This window comes from Ovis aries, chromosome 1 (genome assembly GCF_016772045.2).
Source record: "Ovis aries strain OAR_USU_Benz2616 breed Rambouillet chromosome 1, ARS-UI_Ramb_v3.0, whole genome shotgun sequence".
NCBI lineage: Eukaryota > Metazoa > Chordata > Mammalia > Artiodactyla > Bovidae > Ovis > Ovis aries.
Window position 1 is genome coordinate 253476825 of NC_056054.1, and position 19866 is coordinate 253496690.

Consider the following 19866-nt stretch of genomic DNA (forward strand, 5'->3'; position numbering starts at 1 on the left):
TCTCCTTTGCTTTTCACCTCTCTTCTGTTCACAGCTATTTGTAAGGCCTCCCCAGACAGCCATTTTGCTTTTTTGCATTTCTTTTCCGTGGAGATGGTCTTGATCCCTGTCTCCTGTACAATGTCACAAGCCTCCGTCCATAGTTCACTAGGCACTCTGAGATCTAGTCCCTTAAATCTATTTCTCACTTCTACTGTATAATTATAAGGGATTTGATTTAGGTCGTACCTGAATGGTCTGGTGGTTTTCCCTACTTTCTTCAATTTAAGTCTGGATTTGGCAATGAGGAGTTCATGATCTGAGCCACAGTCAGCTCCCGGTCTTGTTTTTGTTGACTGTATAGAGCTTCTCCATCTCTGGCTGCAAAGAATATAATCAGTCTGATTTCGGTGTTGACCATCTGGTGATGTCCATGTGTAGAGTCTTCTCTTGTGTTGTTTGAAGAGGGTGTTTGCTATGACCAGTGCATTTTCTTGGCAAAACTCTGTTAGTCTTTGCCCTGTTTCATTCCGCATTCCAAGGCCAAATTTGCCTGTTACTCCAGGTGTTTCTTGACTTCCTACTTTTGCATTCCAGTCCCCTATAATGAAAAGGACATGTTTTTTGGGTGTTAGTTCTAAACGATCTTGTAGGTCTTCATAAAACCATTCAACTTCAGTTTCTTTAGCATTACTGGTTGGCGTATAGACTTGGATAACTGTGGTATTGAATGGTTTGCCTTGGAGACGAATATATATCATTCTGTCATTTTTGAGATTGCATCCAAGTACTGCATTTCGAACTCTTTTGTTGACCATGATGGCTACTCCATTTCTTCTGAGGGATTCCTGCCCGCAGTAGTAGATGTAATGGTCATCTGAGTTAAATCCACCCATTCCATTCCATTTTAGTTCGCTGATTCCTAAAATGTCGACGTTCACCCTTGCCATCTCTTGTTTGACCACTTCCAATTTGCCTTGATTCATGGACCTGACATTCCAGTTTCCTATACAATATTGCTCTTTACAGCAGCGGACCTTGCTTCTATCACCAGTCACATCCACAGCTGGGTATTGTTTTTGCTTTGGCTCCATCCCTACATTCTTTCTGGAGTTATCTCTCCACTGATCTCCAGTAGCTTATTGGGCACCTAATGACCTGGGGAGTTCCTCTTTTGGTATCCTATCATTTTGCCTTTTCATACTGTGGTTCTCAAGGCGAGAATACTGAAGTGGTTTGCCATTTCCTTCTCCAGTGGACCACATTCTGTCAGGCCCCTCCACCATGACCCACCCAAGCCACCTTCATTGCTTGCCTTATACCTAGATCTAGATAACTTGCTACAGCTTCTGCATCAGTACTTGCTGCTTCACCTTGAAGCCTTATTTTATGGAGATGGCTTCTTTTAATATCTCATGAACTAGATTCAAACTTTTCTCTTGGAGCTTCCTCACTTCTCTCAGCATAGAATTTAAGAGAGAGCCTTGCATTGAATTAGACTTTGACATAAGGGAATGTTATGTCTGGTTTGCTTTTATCAGATCACTAAAGCTGATTCCATATCCTCCATAAGGTTGTTTCACTTTCTTATTATTTGTGTTTTCACTGGAGTAGCACTTTTAATTTTTTCAAAGAAATTGCATTCACAACTTAGCTAACTGTTTGATTCATGAGGCCTAGTTTCCGACCTGTCCTAACTTTCAACACTTCTTCATCACTAAGTTTAATCAAGTCTAGTTTTTGTTATTCAGTTGGTAGGTCATGTCACACGCTAGTAAAGTAATGCTCAAAATTCTCCAAGCAAGGCTTCAGCAATACGTGAACCGCGAACTTCCAGATATTCAAGCTGGTTTTAGAAAAGGCAGAGGAACCAGAAATCAAATTGCCAACATCGCCAGATCATGGAAAAAGCAAGAGAGTTCCAAAACAACATCTATTTCTGCTTTATTGACTCTGCCAAAGCCTTTGACTGTGTGGATCAGAATAAACTGTGGAACATTCTGAAAGAGACAGGAATACCAGACCACCTGACCTGCCTCTTGAGAAATCTGTATGCAGGTCAGGAAGCAACAGTTAGAACTGGACATGAAACAACAGACTGGTTCCAAATAGGAAAAGGAGTACGTCAAGGCTGTATATTATCACCTTGCTTATTTACCTTATATGCTGAGTACATCATAAGAAATGCTGGGCTGGAAGAAGCACAAGCTGGAATCAAGATTGCCAAGATTGCCGGGAGAAACATCAATAACCTCAGATATGCAGATGGCACCACCCTTACGGCAGAAAAGTGAAGAGGAGCTAAAAAGCCTCTTGATGAAAGTGAAAGAGGAGAGTGAAAAAGTTGGCTTAAAGCTCAACATTCAGAAACAAAGATCATGGCATCTGATCCCATCACTTCATGGGAAATAGATGGGGAAACAGTGGAAACAGTGTCAGACTTTAATTTTAAGGGCTCCAAAATCACTGCAGATGGTGATTGCAACCATGAAATTAAAAGACGCTTAGTCCTTGGAAGAAAAGTTATGAGCAACCTAGATAGCATATTCAAAAGCAGAGACATTACTTTGCAAACAAAAGTCCATCTAGTCAAGGCTATGGTTTTTCCTGTGGTCATGTATGGATGTGAGAGTTGGACTATAAAGAAAGCTGAGCACTGAAGAATTGATGCTTTTGAACTGTGGTGTTGGAGAAGACTTTTTTTAAAAATATAACTTTATTTACTTTAGTTGGAGGTTAATTATTTTACAATATTGTTTTGGTCTTTCCATACATCAGCATGAATCCGCCACAGGTATACACTTAAGTCCCTTGGACTACAAGGAGATCCAACCAGTCCATTCTAAAGGAGATCAGTCCTGGGTGTTCTTTGGAAAGATTGATGCTAAAGCTGAAACTCCAATACTTGGGCCACCTCATGCGAAGAGTTGAGTCATTGGAAAACTCTGATGTTGGGAGGAATTGGGGGCAGGAGGAGAAGGGGACAACAGAGGATGAGATGGCTGGATGGCATCACCGACTTGATGGACATGAGTTTGGGTGAACTCTGGGAGTTGGTGATGGACAGGGAGGCCTGGCGTGCTGCGATTCATGGGATCACAAAGAGTCAGACACAACTGAGCAACTGAACTGAACTAAACTGAGCTGAAGTCATGTCCAAGTCTTTGAGACCCCATGGACCATCGAGGTTTCCCTGTGTGTTTGCTCAAACTCATGTCCACTGAGTCTGTGATGCCATCCAACCATCCTCTGTCCTCTCCTTCTCCTCCTGCCTTCAGTCTTTCCCAGCATCAAGGTCCTTTCCAATGAGTCAGCTCTTTGCATCAGGTGACCAACGTATTGGAGGTTCAACATCAGCACTTCCCATGAATATTCAGGGTTGATTTCCTTTAGGATTGACTGGTTTGATCCCCTTTGCTATCCAAGGGACTTTGAAGAGTCTTCTCCAGCACACAATTCAAACACATCATTTCTTCGATGTTCAGACTTCTTTCTGGTCCAACTCTCACATCTGTACATGACTGTTGAAAAAACCAGAGCTTTGACTGTTAGGACCTTTGTCACCAAACTGATGTCTCTGCTTTTTAATATGCTATCTAGGTGTCTCATAGCTTTTCTTCCAAGGAGCAAGCATCTTTTAAAATCATGGCTGCAGCCGCCATTCACAGTGAGTTTGGAGCCCAAGAAAATAAAGTCTGTCACTGTTTCCATTGTTTCCCCATATATTTGCCATGAAGTGATATTACCAGATGGCATGATCTAGTTTTTTGAATGTTGAGTTTTAAGCTAGCTTTTTCACCCTCTTCTTTCACCTGCATCAAGCTTTTGATTTAAAGTGAGAGATACGTGATGAAGCTTCTTTTCACCTGAACACTTAAGAGGCTTATTAGGGGTTAGTAGGCTTATTAATTTCAATTTTGTTGAGTCTCAGGGAGTAGAGAAGCCTGAGGAAAGGGTGAAAGATGGGAGAACAGCTAGTTGCTGGAGCAGCAGTGAAACACAACATTCATCGAGTAAGTTCCCCATTTTATATGGGCATGTTTTGTGGCACTGCAAAACAAATTAAGTGGTAACATCAAAGATTGTTGTTCACACCAGAACAAATCTAATAATAATGATGAAAAAGTTTAAAATAGTGCCAGAATTACCAAAATGTGACGCAGAAACACAAAGTGAGCAAATGCTACTGGAAAAATGGCACCAATAGACTTGCTCAAACAGGGTTGTCACAGAGTTCCAACTTGGTGGATTTTTTTTTTTTTTAATGCAGTATCTGCAAAATATAATGAGGTGTGCTTATATTCTTGAAAAACTGCTGAAGCTTCAGTTTAAAGCTATAGGAGTCTATAGCCTTTTTGCCTAGGGTTACAATGCACGCAGCCCACAAGCTTGAATGGTGACATCTCTAATTTTACCAGAGCGGCACTGTATGCAAAAACCAGCATGCAATTGCTGTCAGAGAGAAAAGACTCAATATGGGACAAGAGGGAAACATCTACAACTTTGTCAACTAGTAATGAAAGAAACACACATAAGAGAAACTTTCACCTGTAACATTCAGAGATTGTATCTGCAATTGGTAAGAGTAGTGGACCAGCCAAGAATCTAACCATAAAAATACTGGAAACGAGAAAATGGTAAAAGGTTTAATAAACTCTTTATACATCCCTGGCTGATTGGGTAACGTGAGAGAACCCAACAGAAAATAAAAATCAAGGAAACTAACAAACTGACTGAACCTTGAATGTACTCCCTATCCCACAGCAAATCAGGTGTCGGAGAGGAGGAATCTTATAAATTTGAAGCATTTGAACACAATCTCTGCCAAATCATTGGTTAACCAGTGATATAGAAACACGGAAGAAACTTCTGGAAAGACAGTTTAAAAATAAATAAATAAATAAATAAATAAAATTCCAAACAGAAACCATCCATCATGTGAGAGACAAGTTACACAGTTTCAATTAAAGATTAATTTGTTAAAGTGAAACTTAGGAAAATAACTTTGAAATACATAGCTGTTACAAGGTACCCCAAAATGTCTGCTTTTCTAGAAAAATTGGACCCGTGCCAAAAAAAGAAATGAACAGTCTAGTGTGACCATACTCTGGGGGGGGGGGGGGGGAGTAGACAATAGAAATGATTTCTCAGGGGCTTTCCTGGTGGTCCAGTGGTTAAGAATCCACTTGCCAGTCCTGGGGATACTAGTTTGATCCCTATTCAGGGAAGATCCCACATGCCACAACTACTGAAGTCTAAATGCCTAGAGCCTGTTCTCTGCAGCAAGAGAAGCCACCACAGTGAGAAGCCCATGCACCACAATGAAGAGCAGTCCTGACTTACTACAACCAGAGAAAGCCCATGTTCAGCAATAAAGACCCAGGGCAGGTTAAAAAAATCAAAATTAATTTAAAGTGTTAAAAAGCTTAGAAACAAGAAATGGCTTCTCATGAGGCCCAGTTGGATTTAACAGATACTTCAGAGCCCTTTTTGTAAATGTGTTCTAAGACTTATAGGAAAATATGGTAACAAGAAATAAGGAGTGAGTAATTTGTTTTTCAAATGCTAATTTATGAGTTGAAAATTACAATAACAGAAATTTATAATTTATTAGATGAGCTCAACAGATTTTAGATGACAGAAGTAACAGTGAACATGAAAGATTAATAGAAATTGTTCATTTTGAAAAAAACAGGGAAAAAGATGAAGAGAAATGGCAGAGCTTAAGAAATGTATGAAACAGCATCAAGTGCACCAGCTTTGTGTAGTGGAGTCCTAGAAAGAAAGGAAAGAGAGAAGGAGACAAGAAGGAAAACATTTAAAGGAATGTTAATAATTGCCAGAGAAGACCCAAATTTGGTGAGAAATGTTTATCCACAGATCCAAGAAATTTTTAAAAAACGAAATAGTGTAAACACAGGTCACGTTGTTGAAAGACAAAAATGAAAAATCTTTAAAGCAGCAAGTAAAAAAGAATGTGGAGGACAGCAGCAATAACTTTAATAGTTTGACTTATCAGAAATAGTTAAGGCCAGAAGACAGTAAAATGACAGTCACTGAAAGACAACAAAATTGCCAACCAAGAATTCTAAATTCAGTAAAATTATTTTACAAGTATGAAGGTGAAATGAAAACATTCCTATATAAACAAAGATTGAGAGACACATTGTTTAAAAGACCTGCCTTTGAAGAAACACTAAAAAAAAAAATCCTTTAAGTTGTAAAGAATGCAAACTATAATCCACAGGAAGAAATAGAAAGTACTAGAAATGATAAAGATGTGAGTGGGCATAAACGGCTGTGTATTTTTTTTTTTAATTTTTAAAGGGACATGAGATTATTTTAAAGCAATAGTACTAGCATTGTAGTGTTAAGATTGTAATATACACTGATGTGTGACAATAGCACAAAGAAGTGTAAAGGAAATAGAACTCTCTTGGAGTAACATTGCTGTATTTTGTTATAATTAATTCATTATTAATTTGAAGTTGTTTGTAATAAGTTGAAGAGCTTTTGATATATTGTAACCCCTAGAGCACCCTCTCATACCTAAAAAAGGAGAACAGAATCAACAGAGAAGTTCCAATTGCATGCTGAAGAATGTTTAATTGCAAAGAAGACAACAAAGAATGAAAAGAGGGGAGGAAAAAAAGATACATAGATAACAAATAGCCCAGTGGCTGATACAAATTTAACCATATTAGTAATTTCATTAAATATGAACATAGGGCTTCCCAAGTGGCGCTAGTGGTAAAGAACCCGCACACCAGTGCAGGAGACTTAAGAGACTTGAACCTTGGGTCAAGAAGGTCCCCTGGAGGATATCATGGCAACCTGCTCCAGAATCTTGCCTGGAAAATCCCATGGACAAAGAAATCTGGAGGGCTACAGTCTGTAGGGTTGTAAAAAGTCAGACAAAACTGAAGCGACCTAGCACACCCACATGAATACAGGAATGATTCCAAAAAGTAAAGACTGAGAAAAGTAGTGACTGAGTATGTAATGATAATAAGCGATTATTGTTTAATATTGGAGATGTAAAGTCTGTTCTTGCATGTTCATCTGTTAAATACACACTTAAATATTAGGGGTGAAATGATACACCACAATTTCCCTTAAAATGCTACAAATGGGAAAAAAAAAACTTAGAGAAATTGATGAAGCAATGACAGAATGTAATTTTGACTCACAGCCCCTTTGGGCTAATTTCTTGTCATTTTGACATACTACCACTTTTTGAGTGCTTTCTTTTAGAGCAAAATGTTCCAGGCTCACTTTCTACCTTTACTGCTTATATTAGTAATCTATTACTACGTTTAAAAAAATTGCAGTAGTTGTCCCTTATCCATCATTTCTCTCCCCAGGTTTTAATTACCAATCAACTATGGTCCAGAATATTAAATGGAAAATTTGATAAGTTTGAAGTTGCATGCTATGCTGAGAAGCATGGTAAAAATTCTCACACATCCAGCTTTGTCTCTCTCCATCCTACCAGGAAAGTGAATCATACCATTGTCCAATGTACTCCACCAGTTAGACACTTCATAGCTCTTGTAGGTTATCAAATCTGCTATAATAGTGTTGCTGTGATCGTGTTCAAGTATCCCTTATTGTACTTAATATTGACCTGAATGTACAGAGTATTGATGCTGGCATTTTGGATATGTCAAAGAAAACCCATAACTGCTTCCTATAAGTGAAAAGATGAAAGTTCTAGACTTAACAGGAAGAGAAAAAAATATGTACTGAGTTTGCAAAGATGTTCATTAAGAATAAATTTCTGTCTGTGACATTATGAGGAAGAAAAAGGAAATTCCTGTTTGTTTAGTGTCATACATCAAACTGCAAAAGTGATGGCCACAATACTTGATGAATTCTTAGTTAAGGTGGAAAAGGCATTAAATTTATATAAAATATTTTGAAAGAGAGAGACCACATTCATGTTTTATTGCAGTATATTATAATTTTCTGTTACTGTTAATCGCACACTATGCCTAATTTATTGATTTAACTTTATCATAGGCATGTTCATGATGGTAAAAAACATACTATATCAAGGGTTCAGGGCAATTAGCAATTTCAGATATCCACTGGGCATCTTGGAATGTATCCCACACAGTTAAGGGGAACAACTGTACTCCAAACTTCAAGGCTTAAAGGAATAAGTATTCATTGTCTCATATAGTTTCTGTAGGTCAGAAATTTGTGAATGACTTAGCTGTTTTTTACTTTAGATTGTCTCATAGGGTTACAGTTAAGATATAGCCAGGGCCTTAACCTCTGGAGTCTTGATAGTAAATTTGCTACTTCCGTAATGGTTTAGTCACATGATTGGTAAGTTAGTGTTTATTGTTGGTAGGAAGCCTTAGATCCTTACCATGTTGACCTCTTAGTAGTACTGTTTCAAGGCTGCAAGCCTCCCCCAGAATGAATGGTCCAAGAGAGAATAAAGTGGACACTTCTATGTCTTTTATGACCTCAAAAGTCATATAGCATAATTCCCACAGTATTCTTTAGGTTACACATGTCAGCCTTATTCATTTTTGGAAGAGATTCTATTAAGGGCATGAATACTAGGAGACAATGGTCTTTTGGAAGCCATGCTGTAGGCTACATTACCCTAGAACAGGACTCGCTCACGAGCAGTAGTTCCTTTTGATAAAGAGTGATATGTAAAAATAAAAATCTTCTCACTAAGGATCAGTTCAGTTCAGTCGCTCAGTCAGGTCCGATGCTTGCGACCCCATGGACTGCAGCACACCAGGCCTCCCTGTCCATCACCAACTCTCAGAGTTTACTCAAATTCATGTCCATTGAGTCGGTGATGCCATCCAGCCATCTCATCCTCTCTTGTCCCCTTCTCATACCGCCTTCAGTCTTTCCCAGCATCAGGGTCTTTTCAAATGAGTCAGCTCTTTGCATCACGTAGCCAAAGTATTAGAGTTTCAGCTTCAACATCAGTCCTTCCAATGAATATTCAGGGTTGATTTCCTTTAGGATGGACTGGTTAGACCTCCCTACAGTCCAAGGGACTCTCAAGAGTCTTCTCCAACACCATAGTTCGAAAGCATCAGTTCTTCAGCACTCAGCTTTCTTTATGGTCCAACTCTCACATCCATACATGACTACTGGAAAAACCATAGCTTTGACTAGACAGACCTTTGTTGGCAAAGTAATGTCTCTGCTTTTTAATATGCTGTCTAGGTTGGTCATAGCTTTTCTTCCAAGGAGCAAGTATCTTAATTTCATGGCTGCGGTCACCATCTGCAGTGATTTTGGAGCCCAGAAAAGTAAAGTCAGCCACTGTTTCCACTGTTTCCCCATCTATTTGCCGTGAAGTGATGGGACTGGATGCCATGATCTTCGTTTTCTGAATGTTGAGTTTTAAGCCAGCTTTTTCACTCTCCTCTTTCACTTTAATCAAGAGGCTCTTTAGCTCTTTGCTTTCTGCCATAAAGGTGGTGTCATCTGCATATCTGAAGTTATTGATATTTCTCCTGGCAGTGTAGATTCCAGCTTGTGCTTCATCCAGTCCAGTATTTCTCATGATATACTTGGCATATAAGTTAAATAAGCAGGATGAGAGTAATACAGCCTTGACGTATTGCTTTCCCAGTTTGGAACCAATTTGTTGTTCCATGTCCAATTCAAACTGTTGCTTCTTGACCTGCATACAGATTTCTCAAGAGGCAGGTTAGGTGGTCTGGTATTCCCATCTCTTGAAGAATTTTCCACAGTTTGTTGTGATTCACTAAGAATACTCATTGTCAATTGGTTATCATTTCTGCTAGGTACCATTAGTATACAAAGCTAAGAAATACATATATTTATATGTATTGTGCTTAAATCATGCATTCATATTAATATTTCTGACTTCAATTTAGCATAACAGAGTTTTTACCTCTTTGATTTTGTTTCGCATCTTTATTTTTTGGAAATACATAAAAAATTTACTTAGTTAAAAAATCAGAATGTTTAGAAGTCTTTCTTAAATCCTTCCCTCTATACCCCTTTTCTACCTGTATCCAATTTTATTTGTTTTTTTATCTCTCCTTCAGTGTTTCATTTTGCAAATAAAGATAAATGCATGTACAAATACAGGTGCATGTATTTTTATTCTCCATTCTCTTCCCTTTCAATCTCCTATCTCCTACAAAAGATAGCATATTATATATGGTGTTCTATACCTTAATATTTTCATTTAACAGTATATCCTGGGTATTACTACATAACTTTACTTGCAGATTTTTTGTATTTTCTTATGTCTGAATAGGATTCGTTTTGCAGATACACTATTGAGAGTCGTTTTGGTTGTTGCCAGTCTTCTGCTAGAAATAATGTGAGGTGAATAATCCTGTATCATTTCATATTTGTACCAAGTGTGTTGGTGGGGTAGATTGCTAAAGTAAGATAGCTGGGGCAAAGAAAAAAAGTGTGTACAGTTTTGTTGGATATTTTCAAATTCCCCTTCATAGGTATGCCATTTTTGCTCTCCCATCGAAGATTCCGTGAGGATTAAATAAATTCATGTACATAGAGTGCCTGACACAATGACCATTTAATTGACGATAGCTATTACCCTAAAATCAATATCCTTAGACCTTTCATACGTTGTCTAATGAATTTGAAGACTTCTAAATATTCTAAATACATTTCTATATACATATACATTTCATTTTATATGTAGCCCCTTTAATTATTTTGTGCAAAACCAAGCTTGACACTTGGTGGTAGATCATTCCAAAATGTTTATTTTATGTTTTAAGAGGTTGAAGAACAGTAGTTGTTCAGTTGCTCAGTCATGTCCAACTCTTTGCGACCCCATGGACTGTAGCACGCCAGAGTTCCCTGTCCTTCACCATCTCCTGGAGCTTGCTCAAACTCGTGTCCATCGAGTCGGTGATGCCATCGAACCACCTCATCCTCTATTGTCCCCTTCTCCTCCTGCCTTCAGTCTTTCCCAGCACTGGTCTTTTCTAATAAGTCTGCTCTTAACATCAGGCAGCCAAAGTATTAGAGCTTCAGCTTCAGTGGCATCAGTCTTCCATTGAATATACACGGTTGATTTCCTTTAAGATTGACTGGTTTGATCTTGCTGTCTGTGCAAGGGACTCTCAAGAGTTCTCCAGCACCACAGTTCAAAAGCATCAATTCTTGGATGCTCAGCCTTCTTTTTGGTCTAACTCTCACATCCATACATGACTACTGGATAAACCCATACCTTTGACTATACGGACCTTTGTTGGCAAAGAAATGTCTCTGCTTTTTAATGCACTGTTTAGGTTTGTCATAGCTTTTCTTCCAAGGAGCAAGCGTCTTTTAATTTCATGGCTGCAGTCACCACCTGCAGTGATTTTGGAGCCCAAGAAAGTAAAGTCTGTCACTATTTACATTGTTTCCCCATCTAATTGAAGTGTTAGGACCAGATGCCATGATTTTATTGAAAAGCAATAAAGCCCCTGAAAAAACAATTAAATAGGACGTCCTGTTCTTTGATATGTTATCAGACATTGAGGTTTACATTTATAAAGTAGCAGTTTATATTGGAATGTTTCTGTCCTGTAAAATCATTCAAAATTATGGTGGCAAATTCCTTCAAACTGCAGAATACTTTGGGGAAATAATTATCCTCACTGAGCCTGCATTTTAATGTTTTATTTTTGGAACCACCTATGGTTTAACTAGTTGAGTACAGGTTAAGGTGAAGGGCTCTAGTGTGCTCACTGACCACAGGCTATACCCCTCTGTCTCAAATATTGTAACTGGCTTTTTAGAAATGTTTTTGTTTTGATTTAATCTAAACAAGTAATAATTTATCTAAAATAAGTAGCTATTTAATAAAAGAAGAGTACATGTTTATTAGTGTTAGATGCTCAGTCATGCCCGACTCTTCGCAACCCCATGGACTGCAGCCCACCAGGCTCCTCTGTCCATGGGATTTTCCAGGCAAGAATACTGGAGTGGGTGGGTAGCCATTTCCTTCTCCAGGGGATCTTCCCGACCCAGGGATTGAACCCGGGTCTCCTGCACTGCAGGCAGAGTCTTTACTGACTGAACTAAGAGGGAAGCCCTGTTTAATAAAGGAAGAGTACATGTTTATTAGTAATTTGAGTAAAACTAGATACATTTATTTTAGTCGTTTGTTAAGCTTTTCTGCAAATTCTGTTTTATTATCTGCCAGTGCTTCATCATCTTTGTAACATTCTAGATTTATACATTAGTACATGACACTTATTCTTTACACATTTAAATTTATTTCTAGGTGCTAACTGCCAAAGAAAGGAAAACTCAAATTGATGATAGAAACAAATTGACTGAGCATTTTATTATCACACTGCCGATGTTGCTGTCAAAGGTACAGTTTCCATTTTCAGTTTTGTGATAGTATGCCACCAAATTTGCTTACTACACTATACTATTAAAGTAGTTACATCTTTTTCTTTGCTTCTTCTTCTAGTATTCTGCAGATGCAGAGAAGGTAGCAAACTTGCTACAAATCCCACAGTATTTTGATCTAGAAATTTATAGCACAGGTAGAATGGAAAAGGTAAGGAACTGTAAAATTGAAATTCTGCTATTATAGTCTGTTTTATTAACTGGATTGTTTTTTTTGGAGTATTTTATTTTCATATAATATGTAGGCTTATTATGTGACAGATGCTTAGTTTTGTTTTTTGTTTTGTTTTTGTTTTTTGTTTTAATCTAAATATCCTAGTTTTTTTTCCTCTGCAGCATCTAGACGCTTTATTAAAACAGATTAAATTTGTTGTGGAGAAACATGTAGAATCAGATGTTCTGGAAGCCTGCAGTAAAACCTATAGCATCTTATGCAGTGAAGAGTATACCATCCAGAACAGAGTTGACATAGCTCGAAGCCAACTGATTGATGAGTTTGTAGATCGATTCAATCATTCTGTGGAAGATCTATTACAAGAGGTTGGTTTTAAAGTTAATGTATACATATAATAATTTTGGCTAATAATTATTCAAGGTAGCTGAGTTTGTAAATTTTTCCATTTTAAAATGAAACTCAGTAGAAACGTTTTCACAGCTTGGCAGCATTATTGCAGTTCATTTTATAAAGATCAGCCTTAGTTACACTTTATTTTTATTTTAAAAAACCTGTTTCATAACGGGCAGATTTTTTTTTTTTCTTTAAAGGAAAATCTTTTTTAAGGTCAGATTTTTTAACTTATGTTTTTCATTTTCTATTCCTGGAATCTAATTTGCATTTTAATATTACTGAACTACTGTGATGTACTAATGAATAGAACATGAAAATAAAGTGTGCTAATAAAGAATGGCTGCTCACCAGTGGTGTGCCTAGGAAAGCAGCAAGCACCTCCAACTGGTTACTTTTATAATTATTTCTGTGATTCCTGAGTCTTGCCGTCTTCCTTCCGTCTATATAAGGCAACTTCGAATTCCCACAGCTTTGTATGTCCTGACACCCAGGCTCATAGGATTTCTTTTTAATCCCTATAATCAATTTTCCCCTGTTTTTAATTTTAACTTAATTTTTTTCAACTATTTTAAATTTTTCATTGTGATTTTGCAGTTACACATATAAGTGACAGTCAGTAAAATGTTTGAAATAACCATTAAAATCTTTAAAGTATATATCCTTCCACTCAGCAGTTGCAAGGAATTTATCCAGAAAAGGGTACAAAGTCATGTTTATGACATTGTTTAAAATGCAAAAGTGGTCATCTCTCGGTTTTGGACTTACAGGTGTTGTTTATTTTCTGGTATTTTGCTTATTTGTACTTTCTCATTTACCAACAGTGAATATGTACTTTTTGTATAATTTAAAAGAATTTTTCTTTATATGGTGTGTATTGGTACGCTTTCATGTGAATCTGAGGATGAGTAAATTTATGGTAGTGAGGTGCTATCTGCTTTCTGTTTATAGGGAGAAGAAGCTGATGATGATGATATTTACAATGTTCTTTCTACATTAAAGCGGTTAACCTCTTTTCACAAGTATGTCATTTTATTTAAAGTAGATTTAGTAAATATCCTATATTAGTTAACATAAAACAAACTGTAATGTTTAACATCTGTGTAACAATGGGAAATTTTAGAGAAATATTGAGATGTAAATTTTTTATTACTCATTTACCCAAAATAAATTGAGTTTTTTGTTATTATTTGATGACTTACAGAATAAGATTTATCTTTCAGCATAGTGAATGTACACTCTACACTGTAAAAACTTGAAGATAATTAGTTTTATTAACAAATTAGATGGGCTTATTCTGTAAGCTAGAGTTTTGTAGGTATAATTTTCAGTTCATAGATCTTAGAAAGCTTGCTAAATAAGAATCACAATTTTGACAAAAGCCATAAAAGTTATTTCCATATGCTTTTTTCCCTGAATTATTCTTGTTTGTCTGTTTATTATTATGTTCTTACTGTGTAGACAGAATAGTTGGATTTGAGTAAGGAAAAAAGGCTCAGATCAGAAATAGGTATCATTTTCAAATTCTACTTTACATGTCCCTTGTAATGAAACATGCTTCTCTTCTCCATAAAGAGGGAGAAGTAAAGAACTTTGTTGTGAAAAAGAATATTTAGGTATAGCTCTTACTTTAATGAATACGTCAGAGTCATTTCAAAAACAATGTCTACAATCTAAGTCTTTTCTATATACACAAGTACATTTTTGGAATTCCATGGAGAAACAGACTCATATCTGAAAAAAATATTTTGACATCTGAAAATAAAAGCTGACAACCAGTGTCAAAACTCCTTTTCAAGAAAATATTTTGATACTTGAAAATAAAAGTTGACAGCCAGTAATCATACTGTTTTTAGTAGCAGAGCTCATGAGAATTTACAGTGTCAGTCTTACCTCATTCAGAAGTCCTCAGCCCATATAGACAGTTGTACTAAAGGTTTTGAACTGTGCTATATTTCCCTTACCCTGACTTTGTCTTTCATGTCTGTTGTCTCCATCTTGTGATGATTACAGATATCTTTCAAAAATACACATGTATTTATACTTTGAAATTGTAAATGAATTTGTTTAAATATGCTTTAAAATATAATAGAGAAATGGTTACTTTCACTTAAACATATGAAGTTTTATTATTATTGATTTCTCTTAATGAATTCCTAATATCAACTTCTACTCTCTTTCTCTACCCACCTCTGTCCTCTTCTCTCCCTCTCATTCCTCTCGTCCCTCTTTTTTTCTTTTCACTCTCTCTCTTTGTCTCTCCCCCTCTTTTTCTTTTTTCCTTCTAAGTTTGGAGACTTGAACATTTCCTTATGGAACTTTTACACTTCTACTGGAAAATGAGATTATGTTATTTTTCCCCCAGTGAAACTGAGCTCAACAAATTTAAACTTTCCTCCACTCTAGAATAAAGTTAATGCATCTTTGTTTATTTTAGCGCTCATGATCTCACAAAATGGGATCTATTTGGTAATTGCTACAGATTATTGAAGACTGGAATTGAACATGGAGCTATGCCAGAACAGGTAGGAGTTTATCGTTATTCCTTCCATGTCATTTTATTTATTTATTTACTTATTAATTTTGGCTGTGTTGGGTCTTAGTTGCAGCTTACAACTCCATTGCAGGATGCATATGGGATTTAGTTTCCCAACCAGGGATCAAACACAGCCCTCCTGCATTGGGAGCACAAAGTCTTACCCACTGGACCGCCAGCAAAGTCCTTCTGTGTTATTTTAGAAAGCTAAGCTTTTCTGAGATCATGTAGGATTATCAAAAGCCTTTCATGGAAACATAGTTGACAATTCTTAAATGCAGCCACCTCCTCTGAGAATTATCACCATAGTGATTGAGTGTTACAGATAGGTATATTTTACCTTCAGATTTGAACAGAAAAAAATAGAAAAAGTTTGCTATAATGTAGCAGAAGTTTAATATGAATATTTAATTTTGAAGTAAGTATTGTCACTCTTTTAGGGAAAATACCATTAATTAATCTAGAAGCAATTTCAAAACCTGATCAATTTAATATAATGAAAATTTCTGATCATGTGTGTTTCAGGCACTGTTCTAGGTATTAATAAGAGTAAGCCTTAGATATGGCTTAGTTTTTGTGGAAGAATCATAGTTAAATAAGTTTAGAGGTTTTTAGCAGATTTTAGACTTTTTTGTATTCATAAGTAAGTTGGAGTGAAAAAGTTTCTCTAGTCTGAAAGAGATTCTGTCAGCTATCATACAGAGAATTAAGAATATAATACTTCTATATGAGAATTAAATTGTGAGTTATTAATTAGCAATGATAATTATTGCTAATTAAAAGTAACAATCTGTTGTTAAGAAGTAAGAGTTATTTTGTACATTGTAGACACTCATTCATATAGACCAAAATATTAATACTATCCCTGTGGTTAGGTACAGATGATGTTTAAGGGTGAGTTCATCCATTCCTGTTTAGGTAATATGGAATGCTTAGATGACACTTCATTATACTAAAGCAATAAGAATGTCAATAGATGTAACAAAATTATCAATTCACATTAAAACTTAATTGTAGAAACCATGCTTTATTATTGCTATGATAAAATCTTAAGTTGCCTTAATTCATGTTTTTGATCTCTACTTTGTAGGGACTCTTAATAATAAATGTCCCTGATTGTATTAGATGTTTTATTACAGTTTGTGCAAAAATGTTGAATATTTGACCCCTTGTTTGTTCTTCATTTATTGTTGACTCTTCCAACTTTCATCCTCTTTTTATCTCAAAGTTTTCAGTTGCCTAAATGCAATTCACTGATACTCTAAGCTGTGCTTCAGAGTTGAAATGATAGAGTTAAGATAATCTTTTTTTGGTCTACTTATTTTCCTCAAGAAGAGAATAAGAATAGCACTTTGCTGTTTTATCTGGAGATTATAACTATATCTAAATTTATTTTTAATTCTCAATACCAGCATTTCTCAATGGTCTTTTTAAATTTTATTTATTTATAATTGAATGACAATTGCTTTATAGTCAATATCATTTTTTGTTTTAGATGTGACTTGTTATAGTCTCAGTATTTTTTGGTGATTATGCTGGTTTTCTGTTATTTATTTGTACTACATGTGCATTATTTACCCCATATTTTAATTTCTTTGAGTAAAAGAACATATTTATGTGATATTTGCTTTAGCTTTGTTAACTTCTTAGACACATTCTTTAAACTTTAATCACGTGTATGCATTTTGAGTACATCATTACTAGATTGTACTCTTACTCATTTTAGCAATTAGAAATTATTTAGCATTTAACAGCTCTTAGAAACATCTCTTTAGATACCCAGTATTGAAAATCCAAACCATGAATTCAGTCATTTCTTCATAGGACCATGAGAAAAAAAAAAGTAGAAGTGTTAGTCGCTCAGTTGTGTCCAACTGTTTGCAACCCCGTAACTGTAGCTCACCAGGCTCTTCTGTCCATGAAATTCTGTCCATTCTGTCCATGAAATTCTCCAGGCAAGAATACTAGAGTGTGTAGCCATTGCCATGCAAGCTTGCTTTTTTAGATTCCAGTTCTGTTCCTTTCATTTAGAATCCAAAATATATATCAAAAAACCACCACAATGTGTACTGTTATTAAGCCTCAGTTATGCTTAACATTTTGAAGATAGATTAAAATTTATTTACCAACTGTTTGTGGAACTGTATTGTCCTTTCATGGTTGACTGTTCATTTTCTATGGTAACCATTTCAATGAGAAGTTTTACAGTCCCACTCTTTGGGATTAACTGAATTCTTTTTTTCCTTCCTCTTTCCATGATCTCATTTCAGTGCTATTTTAACTATTACAGTAGAATATGTAAAACCAAATTTTTAAAAATCTAGCTGTTCATAAAATACATTTTTAAAGTTGAATTATAAAAAAAGTTAGAAAAATTAACTTGTTTCCTTCAGTTCATCAGCTGTCTATTTCCCGTAGTTGCACACTCACGTTTGCGCTTGCTCTCTCCCTCTTTCTCTCTTCTCCCCATATAATAATATGCATGTGTAAAAATAAATATTAACAATACTCTAGAATTTTTCTCCAGCCCTGGATCCAAGTCATAATAATGCATTACATTTTTGTAATATCTTTGGGGTTGTTTTTTTTTGTCTCCTTTAAATCTGAATGGTCATTCAGGCTTATCTTTTATCACATTTTGAAGAGTACAGACCAGTTATTTTATAGAATGTTCTCCATGTAGTTTTATCTGATCTGCATGTTTAGATTTAGATTATGCATTCTTGGCAGGAATGCTACATAAATGGTACTCTGTTTTCAGTGAATCACATCAGGAAGCACATGATGGCAGTTTGTTCAGTATTGGTAATAATTTTGATCACTTTAGTAAGTGAGGTCTGCCAAGTAACTCCTGTGTAGAGTTGCCATGTTCTTTTTTAATGTGTAAGTAATCTATGGGAAGATTCCTTAAGACTATATAATCCTGTTTCCTATCAAACTTTGACATAATAATTTGAGCATTCATTTATGATTTTGCCTGACTCATTTATTACTATGATCACAAAATGGTAACTTAAGTGGTGATTTTCTGTCTTTTATTTTGTATTTATTTGTTGGCCCTCCGCTGTAAGAAAGAGCTTTTCCTTTCTCCCAATAGTTATTTACTTATGTATTTGTTCATTAATTTACCTTTTAAATTTTAAACTTATTTTTAAAAATTTAGTAGCATAATGGACTTATCGTTTCCTGTTTTATTCCTGTTCTGTTCATCTGGTTAAAACAGTACTATGGTTATTTATTTTGGTGCTCAAATTGTCATATTTAGCCAGACAGAATTTCTTTTCAGCCTGCTCCTGTGTGCTTTAAATATCTTTTTGAGCATTACCATACTTTCTGGCTCAAGAATATATTCCAAGGTCTGTTTAGGCCCTGCCCTATGCTAATGAATTCTTAACCTATGGAAAACATGACTTTTACTGCAACTCCTTGACACAGTAGTCATTAGCTTATATAGAACGTGTGTTTCAGAATTTATTGTATTCATACTTTTTTTTTTAGTAAAAAAATGAAGGCAAAAAAATTTAAATATTTAAATTCTTCTTATCCTGTTTTGTATTTCTTGTTAGTATATCTGTTAAGTTATCTAAAACTCCTCTTAGGCAACATCTAAGAAAAATTAAATATTAAAATTCTGCTTTTAATACATATTTCCAAGAATTATCTTTCCATATTCTAAAAATTGAAAGCCAATAAAGAAAAATTCATTAATTATTTTGGTAAATATTTGCTATATAATAATAGTGCGATTAAACACATAAAAAGGAAAGTTAATCATGTCAGTAACTTTGGACCTGTCAAGCCATCAGTAATAGAAAATTTTAGTTTTGTGTTTATTGTGTACCATACTTTTTTAAGTCTTTATATGCATACATTTATTGACGCCTCTTGACAACCCTATGGAATATACATCGTTATTCTCATTTTATTGATTATTAAACTGAAGCAAATAGACTTTAACTTCTCCAAAGCCTCATAACTGCTTCATACCTTCTTAAACCAAGCTTTTAAATTCTTTTCATTGTATTTTCAAATTTTCTACTGCTAGTTTGATACTACTCTTTATAATATCCCATGCCTTCTGATGCTTGTCCCATGTCAAACTCTTATTATTTTGCATTTTTATATTTTTTCTGAACTTCTTTTGTATTGTTCTAGTGAGAATTATAGGGAGAGATTAGATGCTGATACTTTATCATTGTGAACTGAAAATCAATACCTTTCTTTCTTTTTTTTTTTTTTTTGGCTATGCTGAATCTTCATTGCTGCACATGCTTCTGTAGTTGCAGTGAGTGGGAGGGAGCTGCTCTCTAGTTGCAGTGCATGGGCTTTTCATTGTGGTGGATTCTCTTCTTGCAGAGCACAGGCTTTATGAGTTTCTGAAGGTTTCGGT

At 35.5% G+C, this 19866-nt stretch overlaps 1 protein-coding gene across 3 annotated transcripts in view; it reads left to right on the forward strand.

Annotated features, from left to right (window-relative positions):
- Positions 1-19866, forward strand: part of STAG1 (STAG1 cohesin complex component) — a 469514-nt gene that overhangs the window by 398973 nt on the left and 50675 nt on the right. For all 3 annotated transcript variants that reach the window (XM_060395498.1, XM_012102945.4, XM_060395501.1), the window contains 5 exons: positions 12242-12334; positions 12437-12526; positions 12712-12915; positions 13892-13962; positions 15378-15465. In XM_060395498.1, coding sequence (XP_060251481.1) covers positions 12242-12334; positions 12437-12526; positions 12712-12915; positions 13892-13962; positions 15378-15465 — 546 coding nt within the window. The remainder of the gene's footprint in view (positions 1-12241; positions 12335-12436; positions 12527-12711; positions 12916-13891; positions 13963-15377; positions 15466-19866) is intronic.